General features: G+C 38.9%; 3 protein-coding genes across 4 annotated transcripts in view; 1 reads left to right on the top strand and 2 right to left on the bottom strand.

The window, feature by feature from the left end:
- Positions 1 to 456, top strand: part of LOC121952103 (pecanex-like protein 1) — a 51921-nt gene extending 51465 nt beyond the window's left edge. The window contains exon 37 of the transcript XR_006106426.1: positions 380 to 456. The gene's annotated coding sequence lies outside the window, so the exon portion shown is untranslated. The remainder of the gene's footprint in view (positions 1 to 379) is intronic.
- On the bottom strand, positions 381 to 6383 carry zgc:165604 (uncharacterized protein LOC792578 homolog). 2 transcript variants are annotated; one of them, XM_042498591.1, is made up of 7 exons: positions 5906 to 6383; positions 4413 to 4567; positions 3940 to 4006; positions 3633 to 3764; positions 2073 to 2228; positions 698 to 820; positions 381 to 596 (listed from the first exon to the last, which is right to left on the bottom strand). In XM_042498591.1, exons 1-7 carry the CDS (start codon positions 5967 to 5969, stop codon positions 391 to 393), a joined length of 903 nt encoding a protein of 300 aa, XP_042354525.1. In that variant the 5' UTR covers positions 5970 to 6383; the 3' UTR covers positions 381 to 390. The 2 variants fall into 2 exon arrangements, with proteins under 2 accessions (XP_042354525.1, XP_042354524.1); XM_042498590.1 differs by lacking the exons at positions 3940 to 4006; positions 5906 to 6383 and having other exon boundaries at positions 3633 to 3677; positions 4413 to 5021.
- Positions 6384 to 8707: 2324 nt separating this feature from the next.
- dlat (dihydrolipoamide S-acetyltransferase (E2 component of pyruvate dehydrogenase complex)) lies at positions 8708 to 20573 on the bottom strand. Its single transcript, XM_042499036.1, has 14 exons — positions 20170 to 20573; positions 18229 to 18330; positions 18021 to 18145; positions 16016 to 16166; positions 13684 to 13810; positions 13315 to 13508; positions 12877 to 13018; positions 12668 to 12735; positions 11974 to 12087; positions 11540 to 11647; positions 11306 to 11424; positions 10134 to 10296; positions 9839 to 9975; positions 8708 to 9748 (listed from the first exon to the last, which is right to left on the bottom strand). The coding sequence occupies exons 1-14, from the start codon at positions 20422 to 20424 to the stop codon at positions 9619 to 9621; spliced, it is 1935 nt and encodes a 644-aa protein (XP_042354970.1). The 5' UTR covers positions 20425 to 20573; the 3' UTR covers positions 8708 to 9618.
- Positions 20574 to 20818: the final 245 nt, after the last annotated feature.

The raw sequence follows: 20818 nt of genomic DNA, 5'->3' as shown, positions 1-20818 counted from the left end.
GACACAGTGCATGTATAACGGTTTGGTGAAAGGGCGTTGGTACTGATGTTTGATAAGGGCATGATACTAAAGACGGAAGCTTGTCTCTTGGTGCATTTCTGGATAAATTACTGAAAAAGGGGACTCCAGGCAACCTGTTTTTATCCTGTAAGTTTGATGGTCTGATTCTGAGGGAACGTGGAAAAGCTTGAAAGTATAAATAAAACACCTATTGGAAACTTTGAATTTATTTCAAAATATCTGATGCTGTACAATAGTTACACTAGTATAAAGGGAGCAATGGCTACACCATAAAATATAATATCTAGATGAAACAAAGAGTCTTGTAAGTCTTGATTGATACCTGGGTTGGAACCTTTCTTTTTTTAAATCCCTGCAGATGTTGATAAATCAAACAAAGGAGCGCTTCATTAGAGATGGAGTATACCGAATCTCATTGTAACACTCCTCCTCATCCTCCTCTTTCCCCTCCCTCCACCTCCCGTCCTGTCCCGTGCGATGGAGCCACAGCACGAGCACTAGCAGCGCCAGCAACACCAAGCTCATGGACAAGGTGAGCAGCACACCCTGCAGTATGCCAGAGGAAGTGTCTGGGGCTACAGAGAAGGACAAAGCAGTCATCTTTAAGAGAAAATCATCCAGGTGGCTGCAGTGAAAAGAGGCAAAGAGGATTGTGGGTTAACAAAGAAGCACTTACTGGTGTAGATGGACAGGTTGACATAGCAGTTCTCTGTTCCCAGGAGGTTGGTGGCAGAGCAGCGATACAGGCCGGATGTTTGAGATGATACATTGACAATTTGGACAGAGCCTGACAGATCTCCTGAAAGAAAGGAGAGACAGTCAGTTTAACGATGTGAAACTAATTAGAGAAGAACAAAAGTTTTTTTTTTTGCAAAAGTGGGTGGTGAGTGATGTTGTACTGCAGGGCAGAGAACTACCATGCGCTATAGTTGAAGGCAAAACACAGGACCCTCACACTGAGCCAAACTAAAAAAAAAAGTAATTTTGGCAAATAACATAAATAAACAGTCTCATTCTGTGTTTCTTCATTTATGGTATGTACCGCCCTTAAGTTCAGTAGAGAGGGGAGACAGAAAGCTTAGTGGAGCAGAGGTGAAAAGGGCTGTGCTCAAAGTGAAAATATCTGCGTGACAGCTGACATAAAACAAAGGATCGGTTGCTCTATAAGCTAAATACTGCTGATCCAGACGAGTCAAAAAAGTCCTTGATTGGCCCCTGATCCAATGTTTGATGTTGGATCGGGACATCCCTTGTCCGGTTTAATTTTTAAAAAATCTGATGAAGTCATAAGCCCCATTTACAGTGCTTATTCAGCACCTCTTTTGAGTGTAGGGTGCCGTAATTCTGAGTTCTGTGTAAAAATGCTGGGGCAGTATAAAGACATAAACCACTTTTTAAAAGCATGAAATGCAAATTGGAGTTGTTGAGTCTGAAATGTGCAGGTATTTAAGAGGCACAGGCAGGGGGTCTACTGTAATTAACTCTCCAGTTGCATTATGGGAATTTCCTGTTTTCGTTTAACACAATCTGAGGGACTAAAAGTCAGTATATCTTGGCTTCCACTGCTAAGACTTTAACTATTCTTGTTGAAACAGAGTCTCTTTTGAGTCCCCCAATTTCATGGCAGTGCAAAACTAAATCACTGGAATATCCGTTTAGTAGACTTCTGGGCACTGTCACTTTGAAATACTCAGGTTCCCAATATCCTCCTTGAATTTTTCCTCAAGAGGCTTCATGTATTATTGTCTTAATTGAAAAAGTCTAGGAGGGATGAATAGTCTATTTTTTGTTAGTGTTGAATGTGCTTGTCATAGTCTCCGGATTTATGACACTCAATATGAGGACAATTATAGAATCCAGCACATTTTTTCTTGCACTATTAAATAAAAAATCTTTTGCTTTCTTTGAGATCTTCAGTTGAAATAAAATCGATTCTACTAAAAAGTCCTTACGGTGCAAGTGTGTGTGTGTGTGTGTGTGTGTGTGTGTGTGTGTGTGTGTGTGTGTGTAGGTGTGTGTGTATGTTTAAGTGTGTGGTGTGTGGTACTGACCCTCCATGTTGATGGGAAGTGCGATTTCCTCTGGGTTCAGTTTATCCCAGTGGATCTCCGGAGTGGGGACGCCTTCAGCAACAGAGCAGGATAGCGTGACACTTCCTCCCATATCAATGTCTCCATCCCACTGGCACACAGGCAGCGAAGGTGGCGCTGCAAAAGAAAAATCAGGAGACGATTTTCTTAAAGGATGTAATGCAACTCTTTCAAAAAGATTCAAGCATTTAAGTGTTTCAATGTTCCTCTGTGAGGCTAACCCGCACTTCACTTCCTACACGAGGGATGTTACCATACTGATGTTTGGCAGGTTTGATGATTACTGTGTTCACACACTTGGTGTAGAATGTAAGCATGCTAATATTTGTTGATTAGCACTGAAGGGAGAGATTAATGGTAAATGTAATTGGTTGTATTCCCTAACCAAAGCATTTGACCCAATGATGCACAGTAGTCGGGGCATTCTGTTCAACAACACAAAGGTCAGACTTTTAAAGAACACTTTTATTCTTAAAATTTCTTTTAACTTGTCCCACCTTGCCGGGTGTCTTTCAAATATATAAATTATAATACAGAAACGCATAATTTTAGCATTCCATATGATGTGTTCAGGGAATATTGGAGTTTTGAAAATCTAATAATAATTTCTGTTTTAACAGTTTTTGTCTGCTGTAAATGGTTTAATTCTGGTAAATTTTAAAGGTTAAAAAAAGTTTCGTTTTCAACGAAAGTCATCAAAAAAAGAAAAAATATATTGCTAAAGCTTTTATAAAAATAAAACTGGCATTCCAAGCCCATTTTCTTATTTTTTTTAATTGTTCTACACAAATTGCCCAAAAATGTAAAAAGGAAGAAAAAAAACACCCACATTTTTTTAAATAAAACAAGCCACGAATTTCGAAGACGTTTTCTTTAAAAATCAATGTTAAAATCAACCGAAAAATTTTTACTGTTGCATGGCCCTCCCATCAACCGAAAGTGCTTAAAAAATGATTTGACATGCCTAATGGGCATACATGACGACAGATGGAAAACAGTGAGAAAATGAAGAAACTTTCATGATGAACAAATAAACAAAAACATAACATGACCAAATCATTGTCACACATCAACACATATTAGACCTAAATTACATTGTCAGCTACAGAATATAAATTCCCTTTTATGTTACATTAAAGTAATTTAATTCATTACACATAACAGATTTCCATGATTTTTCCAAAACTTTAAATGATTTTTACTACTTCTATGACTTGCTCAGGCTGAGAAAATGTGATTTTGAAATTCCATGACATTTCCAGGTTCTCCATGACTGTGGGAACCCTGTAGAGTACATCCTCCGCAGACCATAAAGGTCTTTACAAAAATTTTGTGGCAATTGATAGAATAATTATTGAAGTATTTCAGTCTGAACCAAAGTTGTGGATCAGTTTTACCATGATCAGAGCATATGTGAGCATCTTTCTGAAAAAATATAGATGCAACCTTAATTCATAGTATATTACATGGTGATTGGCCTGGCTTACACTAGCAGACCTGAACAACATGTGACACACTTACCCAGAACACTGAGTTCCAGCTCTCCTATGCCAGGGTCTGCCGTCTCTGGTGGATTATTGACCATGCAGCGGTAAATACCAGCATCTGATACACGTGTCTCATTTAGGACGATATCTGCACTCCAGGGAATACCTACAATTAAAATCAGAGTATTTTGTTTTAATCCTGTTTTCAATTTCTAAATTCATCCTTGAAAACTCTAAAAAGAAATGTTAAAAAAAAATACAGAATTAAAAAAAAAACACTGTCCTTAAGAAGCAAATACAAAAAAAATGAACAATTCAGTTAAAGGTTTCACTGGTCATACCTGTAAAACCCACCCTTCCAATAAGGGAAGGGTCTTCAATCACCTGCCCATGGTCGTACACAATCACCTGGAAGTAAGAGCAGCCATTAATAAGTGGTTTCAGACCATAAAAATATGCAAAAGCATGTCGTCTTTCACAGAAGCTATTATGTGAATATTTGCATTAGAATCACCAAAGTTTCCTTTAGGAAAGATGTTGTTTCTTAACAAACACCTGTAGTGAAGTCTAAATAATTAAAGCGATTTTTAAAAATACATAAAAAGCAGAACAATTTTTAGAGAAAAAAAAATGATATTTCTAAACTCATTATTCACATTACAGCAGATTCAGTTTTTCTGGATGGGTTGTTTGACCAGCTTATAATGAAATGCCCAATATATCTGAAGTATCTGATTGATTTGTAAGGCTGCTGCATGAGAGAGTCTGTCAGAGGTGTGTGTGTTTGTGTGTGTGTGTGTGTTGTGATTCAGACCTGTATTGGGGTTTCTGGACTCGAAGAGGGAGCCAGAGTCCAGATAATGTTGAGTCTGGAGAGGGGACTGGAGGTGAAGAAGGAGCAGGGCATGACAACAACATCCCCTTGAACCACCTCGAGACTGGATTCCCTCATGGTTACCCTGAGTGCAACTGTGTCGATTAAACAAACAAATATGAGACCAACAAACACAAGTCATAAGTCATAAGTCAGTCATGTGATATGAGAGACATTTTATTTAAGGAGTTATTACTTAAAGTCTATAATTATTTATTTTAGTTTTAACAGCCTAGTTTCCCTGTTTATGTGCAGACTGCACCGCTCCTCCCTCTCCTCCTTCATTACTGAAATAATGAACCCCTCCCTTCCCCTCCTCCTGTCTGCCATCCCCAGGCCCTTTATGTGAATGTGTGTGTGCGTATGTGTGCGTGTGGGAATTCAGTGCGCATATTAGTTTGTTAATTACACTTGACAGCTTTGAGGGTGAGCCAAACCAATCACAGACTGAGTGGAACAACAGCCCACTTCACTGGGATGTGTTCCTGAACGTACTGTCACTTCCCCACATTGTTTCAATGTAGATCACCAAAACGTCAGTCTGTATACAGTCTTTCAAATCAAGGGACTCAGTATGACAAACGGGCTTTATGTGATATGGCAGCAATATTGGAAAAGGACTGCTTTCCAGTAATTTTTCAATTAAATAATTGAGAAATAAATGCAAATGCTATCTTTAGTTAATACGTTTTTTGACTGCAGACTTATTCTTAAACTTGATTTTAAATCATCTTTTTGTATCTTTGCAAAAAGGTGCACCTTTTGTCTGCACTTTTGCTTTTTTAATGTTTTTTATTTAAAAGTTGTAAATCATTTAGTGATTAATTGTACCTTTTATATTGTATTTCTTTACTTTTTTTAAAAAAAGTTGTAAATCTGTATCCTTTATGTTTTTTATATTTTATTGCTCTGTAAAGCACTTTGAATTGCCCAGTCATATGAAATGTGCCATACAAATAAAGCTTGCCAAGCCGAAGTTTGATGACACTCGAAAGTCTTATGTATTATTAAAGCGCTTTTTGTATAAAATCTTCCTTCTCTAGTTGGGGAAAAAATATTTACATTTTTTTGTTCAAAAAACACTTTTAATTCTTACGTCAAAGAAATCTACAACCTCATAGTCAAAAATATCTGTACAAACACTCCGGAGGGTGAGGGGCAAAATCATCTCAGTCTACTTTTAACGCTATAATCTAGCACTGTTATGTCTGTCATCCCTGTATTTGCAAAATATATATATGTTTTGTTTTTATTTAACAAGTATACTTTTTTTCTTTCAAAGTCAATGTGAGGAATTACAGACAAGAAGCAGCCCTCCTTATAGATCTGCAGATCACCAAACACTAGAAACTACAGCAGTGTGTACAAAATTACAAATATTTCTCATTTTGTCGTCCTGAATTTGCATCAAAGCTTGAGACAGGCCTACTCACCATTCTCCAGAGCGGCGAAACACACACACAAGGTCCAGAGCATCCATCTTCCAGAAGAACCCATAGCTGAGAGGAAACACACACAGGCAGCCCTCTCTCCCCCTGTGTACAAGCTGGTGGCCAAAAAAACTAGGCATGCATGATTAATCTATTGAGCGGTGCAACCAACCCCACCCTCCTCTGTGCTCACTCTCACTTTATCACCTCTCGTTGTTTGTGTGTTCTACTAAAGTTGTCAGATAAGGATTTTTTTATTAAGTCCTGTTAACTGCACACGTCCAAACTTACTGCGGTGGGAGTTATACCAGGTCAGCTTGTGGTCTAATTAGTCAGTCTAACGTAAATTACTGCAGCTGCTGCACAGAAAACACCACCTATTAATGCCCATAATGCTCCAGGGTGACACTCAGCATACAGAGTGCATGGTGTTTCCCTTTTAGTGGATTATATGTGTTTTCCAACTTTTTCTGGAATCAGTAGATTATTTTACTTTGAAATTTAAATATCTATAAGTGACATACTAAGAAACATATATTTTTTTCTCATACCTATAGTGCTATTTAGGTATTATTTAGAATATTTAGCTTGAGAAATTAAAAAAAAAACTTGAAGAGAGAAGGACATCTCCATGGCTGATAAACCCCAAACAAAACTATCTAACTTGATAAAAAATATGTATTTTTGATTTGGAGGTGAACTGTCCCTTTAAAATGTAGTGTAACAGTAGCACAGGTAAGAGGAGATATTGTTGTCAGGTAGACAATATCCAAAGTTAGCTTAAATTAATCATCATAATCTACTGGTCATACAAGAGACTTCAGCAACAAAACACCTCTGAGTGTATGAAACAGAGTAACAGTGCACTTTATTATAAATTCAACTTTTCTGAGAGGAAGATTGTGTTGTTTTTGTTTTTTCTTTAAATAAAAGTTACATGGTCTTGCTTTAAGGATGGGAAATATTCTTCAGAATTGCTGAAATGATTAATGGGCCAATACAGAAAACCAACAGAACATAATCTAACAAAAAGTTCTCTAATCAATTAATTCTTTAAGTTATGTATCATTACTAATCATTTCCAACACAAGGATTTGATGGGGTGTTGTTGTTGTTGTTGGTTTAAAACACTTTAAAGTAAACATCTTAGGTTTTTCACTTTTTATAAGTATTTCACAGACTCAATCATTAATCAGTTACTACGAATATTGAAGCAGTGATGAATGCTGACAATTAATTGAGAGTTTCAGCCACTTTTCATTTAATGCACCTGAGGTTTTCAAGGTTTCATTGGCCGTGTTGCAAACATGTTATCCTGTTATTGTTCTGTGCATAACATGCCTCCATCTATCATTTCTAATTTTTCTTCAATTCGTAGCTTGTGTCACCAAACCCTGTAGAGTCCAAAATCAGCTCTTTTGCTCTTGAAAAAAAAAAGTGGTTGAGCACTTATCTTCTGCACACTGAGTCATGGATTCAAGGCAGTTAGTGATCCCAGGTTGTCACCGGTGTGAGGAAATGTTCAAAGATTAGTTTCTGACACTTGCAGCAAGTCATCCGGTGATAAGGACATCATCTAAGTTATGACCTATGGGCTAAACAAAATGCCGTCATGGCTGCTTTTTGATGGATTTGCATAAAACATGTTAGTTATTCATGACCCACATAAGTCGATCTGCCTGCCAAGTCCTCCAGTGATCGTCTAAATATGTTCCAGTTTAGTGCTCTCTCACCAGTCTCAACCAAATGGCACTGCTGAAATTCAGACCAGTGAACCTATAAAATGGGTTTAATGAGCCCCATATGGAAACATTAGGACATTTTTTTAAACAAATGAGCATTCTGATGATTTTGGGAGTTTCTTAATGACTAAACAGTCATGGAGATATTCACGGGTTAATGGCAACTGCAGTGCACTAATGCTATTTACTGAACTAAATTAGTTCCTAATTAGTGGAGTGCTGGAGCAGAAAAAAGGCCGGGAAATCCAATATGTTGGAAAAAAAAATCGCAACAGCAAAAAATTCATGTAAGACTAGAGAGAAAAAGGGGGGGTTGTTGAGGTGTCAGCCGCAATGCAACATGTGACCTTTCCAAGTTTTCAAATTTGACCTTTTATTCTGTCACCTCAATGAGGCTTGTGTTTGGACTCTTGTCGTCTTCGTCTTTTCCTTCTTTGATTTAAATACATGCTGCTCTAGTGAATTTATATTTTGCTGATATAAAAAAGATTGAGAGAGCACTTCCATGTGACAATTTTGCAGATCGGATCCAAAACAAGGAAATGTTAATGAATACGGAGGCAGTCAGGGCCTATTTTCAGGTGCTGTGGATTTGTTACAGTGTGTGTGGGACTGTGTGAATCAGCACTGACGGCTGACCAAGATATTGGAAAATATACGAAGGAGGTTGACTGTAGGCTTAGATCTTTACTTTATCCATTTGGCATGCAGCATGAATCAAAATGGTGAAGCAGGTCACTAGTTTCTTGGACTCACAGGTAGTGTTGTAGTACTCAAGACTGGTCTCGAGACCACTTTCAGAGGGTCTTGGTCTTGTCTTGCAATCAAATGCATTTCTAGGCCTCGGACATGGCGGACTCAATCGGTCGAAACCACAACGGATTTATTTGTTAACATAATCACTGTAATCGGATAGTCTTTGTCTACAACACTACTCCTAGGTAAATATTTGTTTTTAAAAATGTTCAAATGTAAGTAGTGTTTTATTTCTAATTGCTTTAATTTGGGCTCTTACATCAAGTCAGATTATAAAAACCCAAACCAAAGAGCATGTGGCACAAGATAGACTTCTCCCAATTTATTCAGATAACAAATAACAACCAGCACCAGCTTTGTGCGTTTCAGCAGTGAAATACAGAATATTTCAGAGGTGAGTTTTTAAACTCTGAGACTAGAAAATAAAACCCAACCGAAGAGAGAGGATTGGCAAAACTGTTCAGTACTTCCTTTGAAAGTGTTTGTTATCAATCAGGACTGTACAGATATTAAATCATATGGTGAGGCCTCATCACAACCCAACAGCTCACCACCATATACAGTATATACAGCACTGTGTTCACCCCACAGTGAAGAATATACACACCGGAGCATCAACCCACAGAAAACACACTATTTCAACATTGTTTGTGTGTGTGTATGTGTGGTCACTGAAAAGAGACGGGTTTTGTGTGTGTAGATCTGGACTCTGTGTGTCTAAGTTAACTTACATCTAGCTATTAACCCCTTACTCAAAAGAGTGGAACCCAGAGATAGCTGCACATCCTGTTGCCTTTATCACATTCACACAAAATCACAGATTAAAGTGTGTAGAAACACACACATGAGTTTCGGGATAAATACGCTCGCTGGTTTGACATGTAACACTTCCCTTTGTAAAACATTACCAGTGTTTTAGTGACATATGACCGGTCTCTAATCTAGGATAAATTAAACCTAATTCTGGTCTCTCGTGAGACGGGGCCTCAATAAATAGAGTATGAGTGAAAGAGAGCGAGAAGAGAGAAAGACAGACAGGAGAGACAGAGACAGACAGGTAAGCGGAGTGAGTTCTACCTCTTCCCATTTAGGGTAACTGGGAGTGACCTGGTTGCAGGACGGCCAATCACAGGAGGATCCAAACTGGTTTAGACCAATCGGATCGCTTCAGGGAGAGGCCTCTGCCTTTTGTTGCAGTTTTACAGCAGTAAAGTCCAATTACAACAGCATGGTGACGGGTTTTTCCAGGAACTTCCGGAACTCTGCGAGCCACTGCGCGCCGACCGCCCCGTCCACCACCCGGTGGTCGCAGCTCAGCGTCACCGACATCATGCTGGCTACGTCAAATCTGCAAAACCCCGAATGCATTATGCATCAGAATCAAATTAGAAAATGCAATATGTCAAACTTGTTCTAGTATTGTAGTCACGACACTGACCCTTTCTCATTATCAGCAGGCATCAGCCGTTTCTCTGAGCCGCCGACGGCGAGGATACAGGCCTGAGGGGGGTTGATTATCGCAGAGAAGTTCTTGACGCCAAACATTCCCAAATTAGAGATTGTGAATGTACCTCCCTGGTGGAAAAAAAAACAACATACACATTGAACAGGACCGTTTCAATTTGCTGGTTCACTAGACAGATAAAATCTGCATAAAACTAATCATCCCACACCGTAAACTCCCAAAATTGAAAAACTACACGCACCCACAGAATCGGATTACGTGTTAGTACCTGGAACTCGTGCGGCTGCAGTTTGTTTTCTCTCGCTTTGGCAGCCAGAGCCGACACATCAGAGCTGATGGCAGCCAGTCCTTTGGTGTGGGCGTTGAACACTATGGGAGTGATGAGGCCGCTGGCTGTGCTCACTGCTACACTCACGTCCACCACATGATTCCTGAAAGCATTTAAATAAGTAAATGACAGCAAGGATATCTGGTCAATGTGACTTTGTTTCCGGACTGAAGAGAGTTGGAAAAATGTTTGTGCTTTGAGTGCCCCCTACTGGAAGAACAGGGCAGCTACACATTATCAAACAAAAGGTCAGGGTATTATTCTAATCACAGTAACACTGTTTTTCAGTTGTACCCCCTCCTTTGCTGATCTTTTCTTTCTTTAAAGTGAACAATGGAACAACTCCACTGGACTTGCTGTTTGAACAATGATGTATCCATTCACCTGGATGTTAACATGGAAGTGAATTTAGATTTTACATGCAAATAGTTTTGATGACTAAAATGTGAAGAGGTAAACAATAAGACAGGCTGACTATATCAGAATTTGGTTGATGAGGATAGAAGGTTGGTAAGTTTGTTTATTGATTCTAAAGCCGCGGTTCCAAACTGGTGGGTCACAGTCCAAAATTGGGTATCGGGTCCATTATCAATGGACTGCAAGTGACAAAAACACACATAAGTTTGAAGTACAGTGAATTTCCAGCACAAGAGCCTTTAATTTAAAGTGCAGTTTCCTGCTGGAATTATTTTTTTTCCCACCCGAGTACATCTATTTTATTGCCCTGTTCTTGGTATTATTTGGCCTACTAACATGCTGTGCCTTTGCAGCATCGATGGTCTTGAAGCAAAAATATGCATTTTTTTTGTTTGCAGCGCTATTTCTTTGCTTTATTTTAAGTAAATGCACTTTGCTCTTGCAATATGTTTTGTTTCATTGTGTTCTAAGCCCACATGTTGTTCACATTTCGTCAAATAAAACTGAATATGTGGTAATTTATCTTATGTGTGGACCTTGAACTAATAGCTACGGAGAAATCTGAACCCTGTGGCTGGAAAAGTTGGAAACCACTGATCTAAAGCGTATGATAATCAGATCAACAAACCAGGAGAACATATTTCCTGTATATTTTACATTCGTTTGGACACGCCTGCTTAAGTGTGTTTACTCACTGTCGGATGACCGTGTCCATCCAGGAGGAGTTGCACTCAGGAACCTTGAGGCAGGCAAGAGCGCTGGCTTTGATGATGAAGTCATTCACACTAAGCTTAATGTTCTGGGCTTTCACCTCCTGCAAGAGAGGAGGCGAGGTTGTTAAATTAAGAGGCACAAGAAATACATATTTTAATTCTGGAAAAATAAAGTTTCTTATCTTTCATTCTGTCTATTTACAAGTAAAAACTCACTTCATTGAGTTCTTTCCGAAGCTCGAGCACTTGGTCCATGTTGACATCTACGGACAGATAATAGTGGGGGATGGTTTGCTTGGACTGCATCAACCGCTGAGCGATAACCTGCAGGAGAGACGCATATCTGCACTTTAGCTTTGATCCATAATTCATCACGGACGGGAATGAGGTGTGTTACTGGAGCCTGTGTTGATAAATGTGCGAGCGGCTGTCTTTGGGGCAAAATGTGGAAGCACAGGTCAGAGATAACAGAGCTACACTGTGAAAACCCCTCAGGACGTTTGCAGCATTCAGTGCACCAGCACCAAAACCTGCATAGAAGGAGCGTGTCATGAATTACGCCAGACTGCTATCCGAGGGATTTGAGCACGAGAGGAAGCCCTTCTCAAACACAATGGACCACCGAAAGTCAGAGGTGTGTTTGCTCTCACCTTGCGGATGTTGCTGATAGGGATGTCTGTGAAGGTCCCAGCTGGCGCTGCAGGAGCTGCAGCAGGTGCAGGAGCAGCTGGAGCTGCAGCTGGAGTGGGAGCAGCAGCTACGGCCTGCCAAATGATATAATTTGCATTTAAAACACATTAAAACAAAACTTTTAGGTGCATACAGTATGACACCTCAATTTTTGAGCGTTCAAAAGTATGGTAAAAAATATAGTTGAGATATTTTGCCAGTGTGGATAACTTGAGGACCAAAACCTTTTAGCTTATTGTAACAACATCTGGGCACACAAATTCCAAATGAAATTAATGCTTTTGGTATGTCTGAAAAGATAAAAAAAACGTTTTCCACATTTCACACAGCTCAAGGTGTTCAGAATTGCTCTTTTTTTTCCAACCAACACTCGAAAACCCCAAAGAAATTTAAAAATATAAAATTGAAAAAAAAAAAACAAAACTGAAAAAAAAAAGCAGCAAATGCTTGCATTTTAGAAGCTAGATACAGAATAAAGTATTCTTGCTTCATGAATGGCAATGGTTATTCAATTAAAAACAAAATCCTTTTAGAACTACATTTTCCATATTTGAAAAATTAATGAAAAAACCTTTATGGAAATCAGAGATGCATAATTATGCATTATTAAACATACATTGCTTGTGCAAACAAAAAAGTATGAGCTTTACATACAGGTGCAGCCTTTGGTGGAATGAAGCTGTCGATATCTTTCCTGGTGATGCGTCCATCAGGACCAGTGCCTGAACAGGAAACAGTACAATGTCCAGTTTATAAAATAATTTACTATCACTTTCTTTAGCTCTGTATTTAGAATTTCATTAGAAATGAATCATGTTCTACTGACACAGATCACAGTGATGACCTGAATGTTGGTTACTTACCGCTGACCTGTGCCAGGTCAATTCCTTTCTCTGCAGCAAGTTTCTTGGCAAGTGGGCTGGCAAACACTCGACCCTTCCTGGGTGCTGCCGGGGCGGCGGCTGCAGGACTAGGTGCTGCAGCCGCTGGAGCTGCAGCTGCAGCCTGAAACATAAAGACAAACACAAATTACAGTCACGTCTCTACAAGCTTTATTACACTGAACACAGGCCAATTTCAGGATGTTTTCCGAATATTTAAGTTATGTCCCTTGAAAGTCAGAGGTTTGAATCAATCAATGAGACTCAATCAGTCAGACTTTATTCATATAGCACTTTTCATACAAGAAAAACTGTAACGCAAAGTGCATTATACGATAAAACCGAAAGTCCTAAAAATTTGTATTGAAAAAACAAAACGAATATTATTATTTGAAAGTAAAAGTTGTAAACGTGTCTCACCGGTGCAGGTGCTGGAGGTGGAGGTGGAGGTGGTGTGGAAACTTCTGCCACTCCAGTCTCCACATAATCTTTGAAGGCAGCAATGTCACTTTCTTTCTCTACGATGATGCAAAGCGGGGTTCCCAGAGGGACATCCCGAGTTCCCTCTGCCACCATGATTTTGGCCAAATATCCCTCTTCCTGAACCTCAAAGCCTAAAAAACACATGAGAGAGATGTGAAGCAACATCAGCTTTTCCTGTCAGGCTCTAATCCAGGAAAAAAAGACAGAGCTGTAACAGTGATAGTCTCTGATATAGGACACCCACATCACACATGGCATGATAAGATGCAAATATGTCAGGACTGAGGTGAGTCAGTTTGGGTTTACCGATGGTCGCCTTATCAGTCTCGATCTCAGCCAGCAGATCTCCTTCACTGAGCTTCTCTCCCACCTTCTTCTCCCAGCGTTGCACTGTTCCCATCGTCATGGTGGGAGAGAGGGCAGGAAGCAAGATCTGTAACACACATATACACACACACACACACACACACACACACACACACACACACACACAAAGTTAAAAAAAGAAGAAATAACAGAACAGCAACATCCCAGCATTGAGTCTGGCCTTTTGTTAGAGAAATTAAATTAAAGTTTCTCCCTGACTTCTGATAACAGTCTTCCCAAATATAATACTGACTTCAACTGATAAAATTTTGTGTTTATTCTCAGCAGCATTCACAACCTTGACATCTGGGTGTTGGGTGAGATAACCTGGGAGCCCTCTGGTAGACACATAAAATGCAGCAAGAAAACAGTTTCATTATGACAAACGACCACAAAACAATTGCAAATATTTCCACTTTTTGACAGCAAGGAGCAATGATGCTGTTCAGGTAAGTGACTCACCATAAGAACCGCTACTACGACCAAGAAATACAACCTAAGGAAAAAATGCTGTTTTCGGGTGATGGCATTACAAACAATGGAAATTTGTGTTTGAAGCTCGTGTTTTGATTTATGCCACTGAATCACGTAATCATTTACTGAAAACGTAATACAATATGCACTTAACCTGATCGAAAAGGTAACAACATCCACTAATGTAATAAGATGTTCTGAATGATATTTTAATTTCCTTTTTGACAATAATAAAATGGTCATATTTTTAGTTTCGTTTTTTCAAAACTGTAGATGTAACAATTTTGCCAAATAGCATAATGATTTTTTAAAAAGTATGCTTTTTTTTCTCTGAATTGTAAAGTGTGCAGTTATACCAAATTTGTAATACTGTCAGCAGCTAATGTTACACAAGCGAGCGATGAAGACAGCCGATTCAACAGCTGATCAATTTTCATTAATGTTCTTTTTCATCTGAGTCAGCAAGTACCTCTTTTGCCTCGCCCGATATTATTAATTCTTTGGCAAGGGTAGAGGGGGGATTACTTGGCCAAGATACTGAACCCCAAATTGGTGTTTGAGAGTGTGTGAATGTTTGTAGTAGTAGTGCAGAAACACCTTGAGTAGCTGTAAGATTAGACTGAAGCAACATGCATGAAATCTGCAGAGGAGAGTTCAGTTGTACTATTCAAATGTGTTAGTCTAATCTTTACTTTTAACTGGACATCCAGTTTGGTGACCTGTTGTAACACCAATAAAGCTTAAATATGTTTTGGGTTATTGCTCTGGCCACAACTAACCACTATTTTCATTCACAATTAATCTGCTAGTTATTTTTTAACGATTCCTCAAATCATCATTTAGTCTATAAAATGTCCAAAAAAAATTAAAAAAAAGCTCCTCACAATTTTCCATGGCCCAAACTGACATCTCCAAAATGCATATTTAGTCCAACCAACAGTCCAAAACCCAAATACTCGTTCATTTACCATCATAAATGACAAAGTAAAACAGAAAATTCTCCCATTTCAGAGACTAAAACCAGAAAATGTTTCACACTTTTTACTTCAAAAAATGACAGAAATGATTAATCAATTATCAAGATAGTTTGCAATTAATTTTCTTTTGATTAACTAATCGATTAGTAAACTATTTATTTTAGATCTTGTTATTAGAAAATCAGCTGGAACTTTGTTTTCGTAATTTTTTGTGTCCTTTTTTTACTGTTACATTATTTGGTGCCACATGCATCAAAGTGAAAAACCTTGACAGCGTAAGAGAGAGGGCAGCTGTTTGTTTGTTCTTATTGTTCTTCCTTAAAACCAACAAAATCTATAGGCGCGATGGTCCAACTTACTTCCTGAATTATTCCACAGAAAAAACTGCGAAATAACGTCATAACGTCAACAAGTCGACACTCAAATAATTTTCAACATGCTCTCGTACTCTGATATAAAACCTCAAAAGACAAAAATGCACAGAAGAACACAAATTATGTTTGAAGTTTCACTCCTCTATATAAAGATACAGTGTTTCATATGACTGTGACATCTTTAATATGATGGCATACATTTTTGTTATTGAAAAATGGACAATCCTGGTGAAAATTGGTGCTCTGTATGTGTTGCCTTCAGCATGTTCATCTTAGTACTCTACACACAGTGGTTTTAAAGTTTAGGATTTGCACCTGAGAAACCAGACCGTCAGACTAAATAACCCTGATAAAAGTACAGCTGTGACTTCAGCACACTGTGACTGTAAACATCGTCCACATGACTCGTTACCTGACTGTCCTCTGTCGACGTAAGAACATGCCTACCTTCATGTGTGTGGGGTAAGAGCTGCCCGGGGCTGCGGGAGGAGCAGCAGCAGCAGCAGGAGGAGGAGCGGAGGCAGCTGCTGATGGACCGGCACCGGCTGCTTGAATTGAGTCCAATGTTATGTCCTTAAAAGCTGGGATGAGATCAGGGCTGAAGACAGAAAATATACACAGAAATTTTAGACATTAATTTACACAAAGCATACTGACATCTAGACTAAAGGACCAGACATTGTGTGACATATTGAAAACTACTGAAAAGCAAATGTTCAAAAAGTGAGCTAAGGGCTGGGTTTTGCCAACTATGATTCATTTAATCTAAGATTAGCTCTAATCAGAGTTTAGTAAAACTAGGTTTAAAATGATAGAATCCACATTTAGTTGTAAGCAAAGATCTGTTGAACCATTAAAAATTAATCTTAATTTGGTAAAGCCAAGTTTGATTTGATTTATTTAGCACATATTAAAAAGAACAATGTGATACATTTTAAGAAAAGGAGACATGCAGGGGAAACCCAGAAAATGCTCAAGGGGCTTGACAAGTGGGGTTCCCTACGAAACTATCGATCAGTACATACCACCTCTGAAAACTGATCAAAAACAATTATAAAATTGTCTTTTTTTTTTTTTAATAGGCTATGATTAAAATATAAATAAGAGGGGACAGGCGGGTGAGGAAAGAAATTATTATGTCAAGAAAAAGGAGAAGAAAGGGTTAATATGAAAAAACACACATCATGTGGGGCTGTTGCAGTAGGATATTTTTCACAGATTTTTTTTAAAAAAGTTTATTTATCTAAGAATTTAAACAATACAAAATACATAGTTTGCTCCTTCTTTTGTTTTAAATGTAAACTGTTTATAAATAAGTGTCAACCTGAGCATCCTGGTGTGCGCTGGACCTTTGATTTCCAAAATTTAAACTGAGTTTAATCAATAGGGACAAGCGTCATATTAAAATCAAAATAATAAATAAAAAAATAAATACTTAAAGAAATACCTACATAATCAGCATGCTGATGGCACCTAGTAAGTATAAAAGAGAGATGAAGGGGTCGTTAACTGTTTAAACCGCTGCTTTTCCACATCAATAAACATTACGTTGTTTCTAGCTGGCTAGAAGTTGCTCGCTTTATTGTGCGTTCACACCAAACGGAGAAAAAGGTGGTACAGCTGTGTTTCTGTCACTGCCATGTTTGACAGCTGGCCCAATCTTTCTGTTCTGCTCCAAAACTGTTGCCTTGGTGAACCGGTATCTTGACAAAAAAATCACCGTCATCGTAAAAGTCAAGTGTCTGTCTCTCAAACCTCTTAAAGAAACCTGATTATTTTGTTCAATCCATCTCAAAAAGGCAGCCATATTAAAAGTTTAAACTCCTCAACTGCGGGTTTAAAGCTAACCCCGAATCACAGTTTAAAGTTTTTGTGCAACGGATTACAATTTAATCTCAGTTTAGAGCAAAAACTAAAATGAGGTTTAAAGAGAGGTTGAAATCTAATCTTTCATCATTTTAAGCTAGTTTGTAAGTTTGGTGCCAGAGAATTTAAACTTAAATCATGATCTAATCAGGTTTAAAGTTCATCCTTGCTGGTGCAATCCAGCCAAAAAGTGTCAAATTTCATTTCCCAGCTGCCATTTCTCCAAACTACAGTTCTCTTCATTTGACACAGAGACATGTGACAATTACACTTAGTGCAGAAATACAAACATATGTCCAATTACTATTATTATTATCATTATTATTGTGTCCAAGCTAAATTAATGGAAAAATGTCATATTTTATCCAGCTCATGTTCATCACTATGAACGCAACAAAGTGTAAAAACAGATTTCCAGCATCTGAGGAACAATGAAGCAACAGGAGAGTTGTGATGGCTTCAAATATAGGAGAGCACCACCGCAGATTAATCTGAATAAGACCCCTATTTTACTCTGTTAACACTTTTCTACAGAGATGTCACCTTGGTTTTCAGTCTGTATTTTACGATGTCAAAGGACACTTACCTGTCAACCGTGATGCAGATTACTGATCCAACGTTAACGTCTTTGGTGCCTTCGGGGACCAGGATCTTTGCCAGATAGCACTCCTCCAGCATCTCAAACCCTACAGTGGCTTTGTCAGTCTCCACCTACGAAAGATAGAAGCGTTTAAAAAAGTGGACACTGATGATTTCATACAGTAATATAGGAATACACACACATGGCCTCTAACCTCAGCTATAAGATCACCCTCGCTGATTTTTTCTCCCTCCTTCTTCTCCCAACGAGCGATCGTTCCTGTCTGCATGGTGGGTGACAGTGCAGGAAGCTCCACCTGATGAACACACACACACACACACACACACACACACAGACACAGACACAAAAGATAAAAATAAATCCAGGAATTTTATGAATGAAGGAGTCTTTTAAAAGTGTCACATGAAAGAAAATAACTCAAGAATCACAAAAAAGTTGCCACTGTCATTTAACTTGACACTGGGGCTTTGCGACAGGGCACAGCAAATACTGGCATCGGTCATGAGTGATAACCACAGTTACTACATCATCTCATCATATTGCTCAATATATGTCCCAAACTCAGCTGTATTTCACCACATCTGTAATGTTTTACCATGGCTTTAAAGGTTACTAACATCATACAGTAGATTAGCACAAGTCCAACCTGTAAAGAGACAGATGCAGGCTGGTGGAGGGGGTCCTAAACGGCTCTAAATTATTTACAAATTTACATTTTGATTGTTCCAGCTCTTAAATTAATTTGTGCATTTCATATTGGGATAACTGTGAACGCAATCATCAATACAAACACTGACTTCAACAGAATGTAGAGGTTGGCAATGTGGAGATATATCACAGATATCACAGCATTTTTTTTAGTGCTCTTGTTAAGTATTGACACAGTTAGATTTTTCAGAAGATATCCAGTCTCATATTACAATATCAATATGATATCTATATATAACCTTGATCTGATAGAATACTTTGTCACTTTCCCAAAATAACCACACTAAGTAAAACCAGCTTAAAATTAGTATGCAGCACAGAAATGACCCACAGCACTCAACATGTCTCAATCATGCAAATAACATCCGTAGCATGACCTAAATATGAAATATGGGGTAAACAAATTGTTTTGCCCAAATCTAGTCCTAAAGTCCTATAGTCCTATAGCATAATTTCTTTTTACTGACAGCAGTTCAGTTTGAGCATGTTCTGTTGACATGCATACTGGCGTTCCACAGACTGACATTTAAAGCAAAATCTGGATTTGAATCACTTTTATTATTAACAATAATCCTAACAATAGTACATTTTATATATAGGTGTCCTTCAAAGCACTACAAGACACCTTACAAGCAGGATTAGAAATGAACGTGTTTGTGTGCCTGCCACTGTGGCTGGTGAATTCCAAAATCTGTCGGTCACTCAACAGATTACCACTGATTTCTGCTGTTTTGTTTTTGGCTGGTTAGTGAGGCAAATCTAGCTGCCACTTGTACATTTAACAGCACTTGTCTGGTGCTAATATCCACTCCTGCTTACAAAACAAAGTTAAAAACAAACAGCAGTGTATCCGTGGATCATTAAGTCAAACACATAAGTAATAAATACTGATTTCTAAAAATAAACAGACAAAAATAATTATTGGAATTTCTGTTTTTTCTTATTGAAGTAAACCTTTCTGTTTGGACTGGGAGCAGTAGTGTCCACCTACATAGCAATAACACCTGCTGCACCAAAGACATCCAATAATGTACAGATGTGTAATAAAGTATCACATATGACAGCACCTATGGTGATTTTACTGGAGTATGGGTACACTTTGCACCTCTAAACGGAATGGGTTTAATTAATACAAAACTGATTAAGTGCTTGGTGTAGCCTAATGACCCAAAGCCAAGTACCAGCTTCCAGAGATATCACCTAATGATATTAAAATCTTGTTTTGCTAAAGCTATGAAACACCATGATTGCAAAATTTACTTGACAGTCTAAAAAACTCAGCACCAGCTTGGTTTAACCTTTAAAAGAGTGACTGTCTGCCTGGTACATCACAGAGCTATCTCATGCTAGCTCAGGAGGTCATGCTAGCTGTAACGGTGACCGTTGGTGCTATAGCAACCGGAACCCCGTCGCTCGGTAACGTTACCTTCTGGTGCGGCGGCAGGCTGTAGTAACGCTTGCTCTGACAGCTGCCTGTCAGCTGGGGACACCGCAGCAGAGTCCCCCTGAGGCTGAAGCCGGAGCTCAGACACACAGCCCGGGACCCCGCTACACAGTGAAGCCGCCTCAGAGCACCGGTTCCGGGAACGGAGCGGGAGCTGAGCGTAGCAGGCCCGGCCGGGAGGGCACGGGGACAGCGGAGCCCGGCGGACGGCCTGAGCCGCAGGATGAGACGAAGCATTTTTTCAGCGGGTGAAACACTACGCAGAGCTGTTGAATAATGTATTTATCTCACACCGGCATCAGATGTACGCTGGACAAGGTGTCTCTAAACCTCGAGAACCGGCCCGCACTCACTCCTCACTTTCTAATGACCTCCCCCAGTCCAAAACACCACGCTTTACGGCTCCCCTGCTTGTCCTGCCGTAGCTACAAAGGAGGTGTCGTAAACAGTGTCCCTCAGAGCCTGCATGATGTCTATTCAGATCTGAGTCACTGGATGCCAAATTAACACCACCGCACTGAAAAAGATAAAACAAAGCCATATTAAAGTTTAATGGATTTTTAAATAGACATTTATTCAAGCCACACGGTTATATATCGAAACTCTACCAAAAGCTGTATGGTCATATTTT

This window comes from Plectropomus leopardus, chromosome 13 (genome assembly GCF_008729295.1).
Source record: "Plectropomus leopardus isolate mb chromosome 13, YSFRI_Pleo_2.0, whole genome shotgun sequence".
Taxonomy (NCBI): Eukaryota; Metazoa; Chordata; class Actinopteri; order Perciformes; family Serranidae; genus Plectropomus; species Plectropomus leopardus.
The sequence above is the reverse complement of the archived record's forward strand: the minus strand, read 5'-3'. Positions and strand labels throughout refer to the sequence as shown.

What these genes read in the sequence shown, in the direction of transcription:
- zgc:165604 (XM_042498591.1), bottom strand. Translation starts at nt 5,969, where the DNA reads ATGGGTTCTTCTGGAAGATGGATGCTCTGGACCTTGTGTGTGTGTTTC. An exon ending in TTTCGCCGCTCTGGAGAATG is followed by an intron (nt 4,568 to 5,905) that starts GTGAGTAGGCCT and finishes TAATCGACACAG; the next exon opens with TTGCACTCAGGGTAACCATG. An exon ending in TGGAAGGGTGGGTTTTACAG is followed by an intron (nt 3,765 to 3,939) that starts GTATGACCAGTG and finishes TTTTAATTGTAG; the next exon opens with GTATTCCCTGGAGTGCAGAT.
- dlat (XM_042499036.1), bottom strand. Translation starts at nt 20,424, where the DNA reads ATGCTTCGTCTCATCCTGCGGCTCAGGCCGTCCGCCGGGCTCCGCTGT. An exon ending in TTCCACCAAAGGCTGCACCT is followed by an intron (nt 12,088 to 12,667) that starts GTATGTAAAGCT and finishes ATCATTTGGCAG; the next exon opens with GCCGTAGCTGCTGCTCCCAC. An exon ending in TTCGGAAAGAACTCAATGAA is followed by an intron (nt 11,425 to 11,539) that starts GTGAGTTTTTAC and finishes CCTCTCTTGCAG; the next exon opens with GAGGTGAAAGCCCAGAACAT.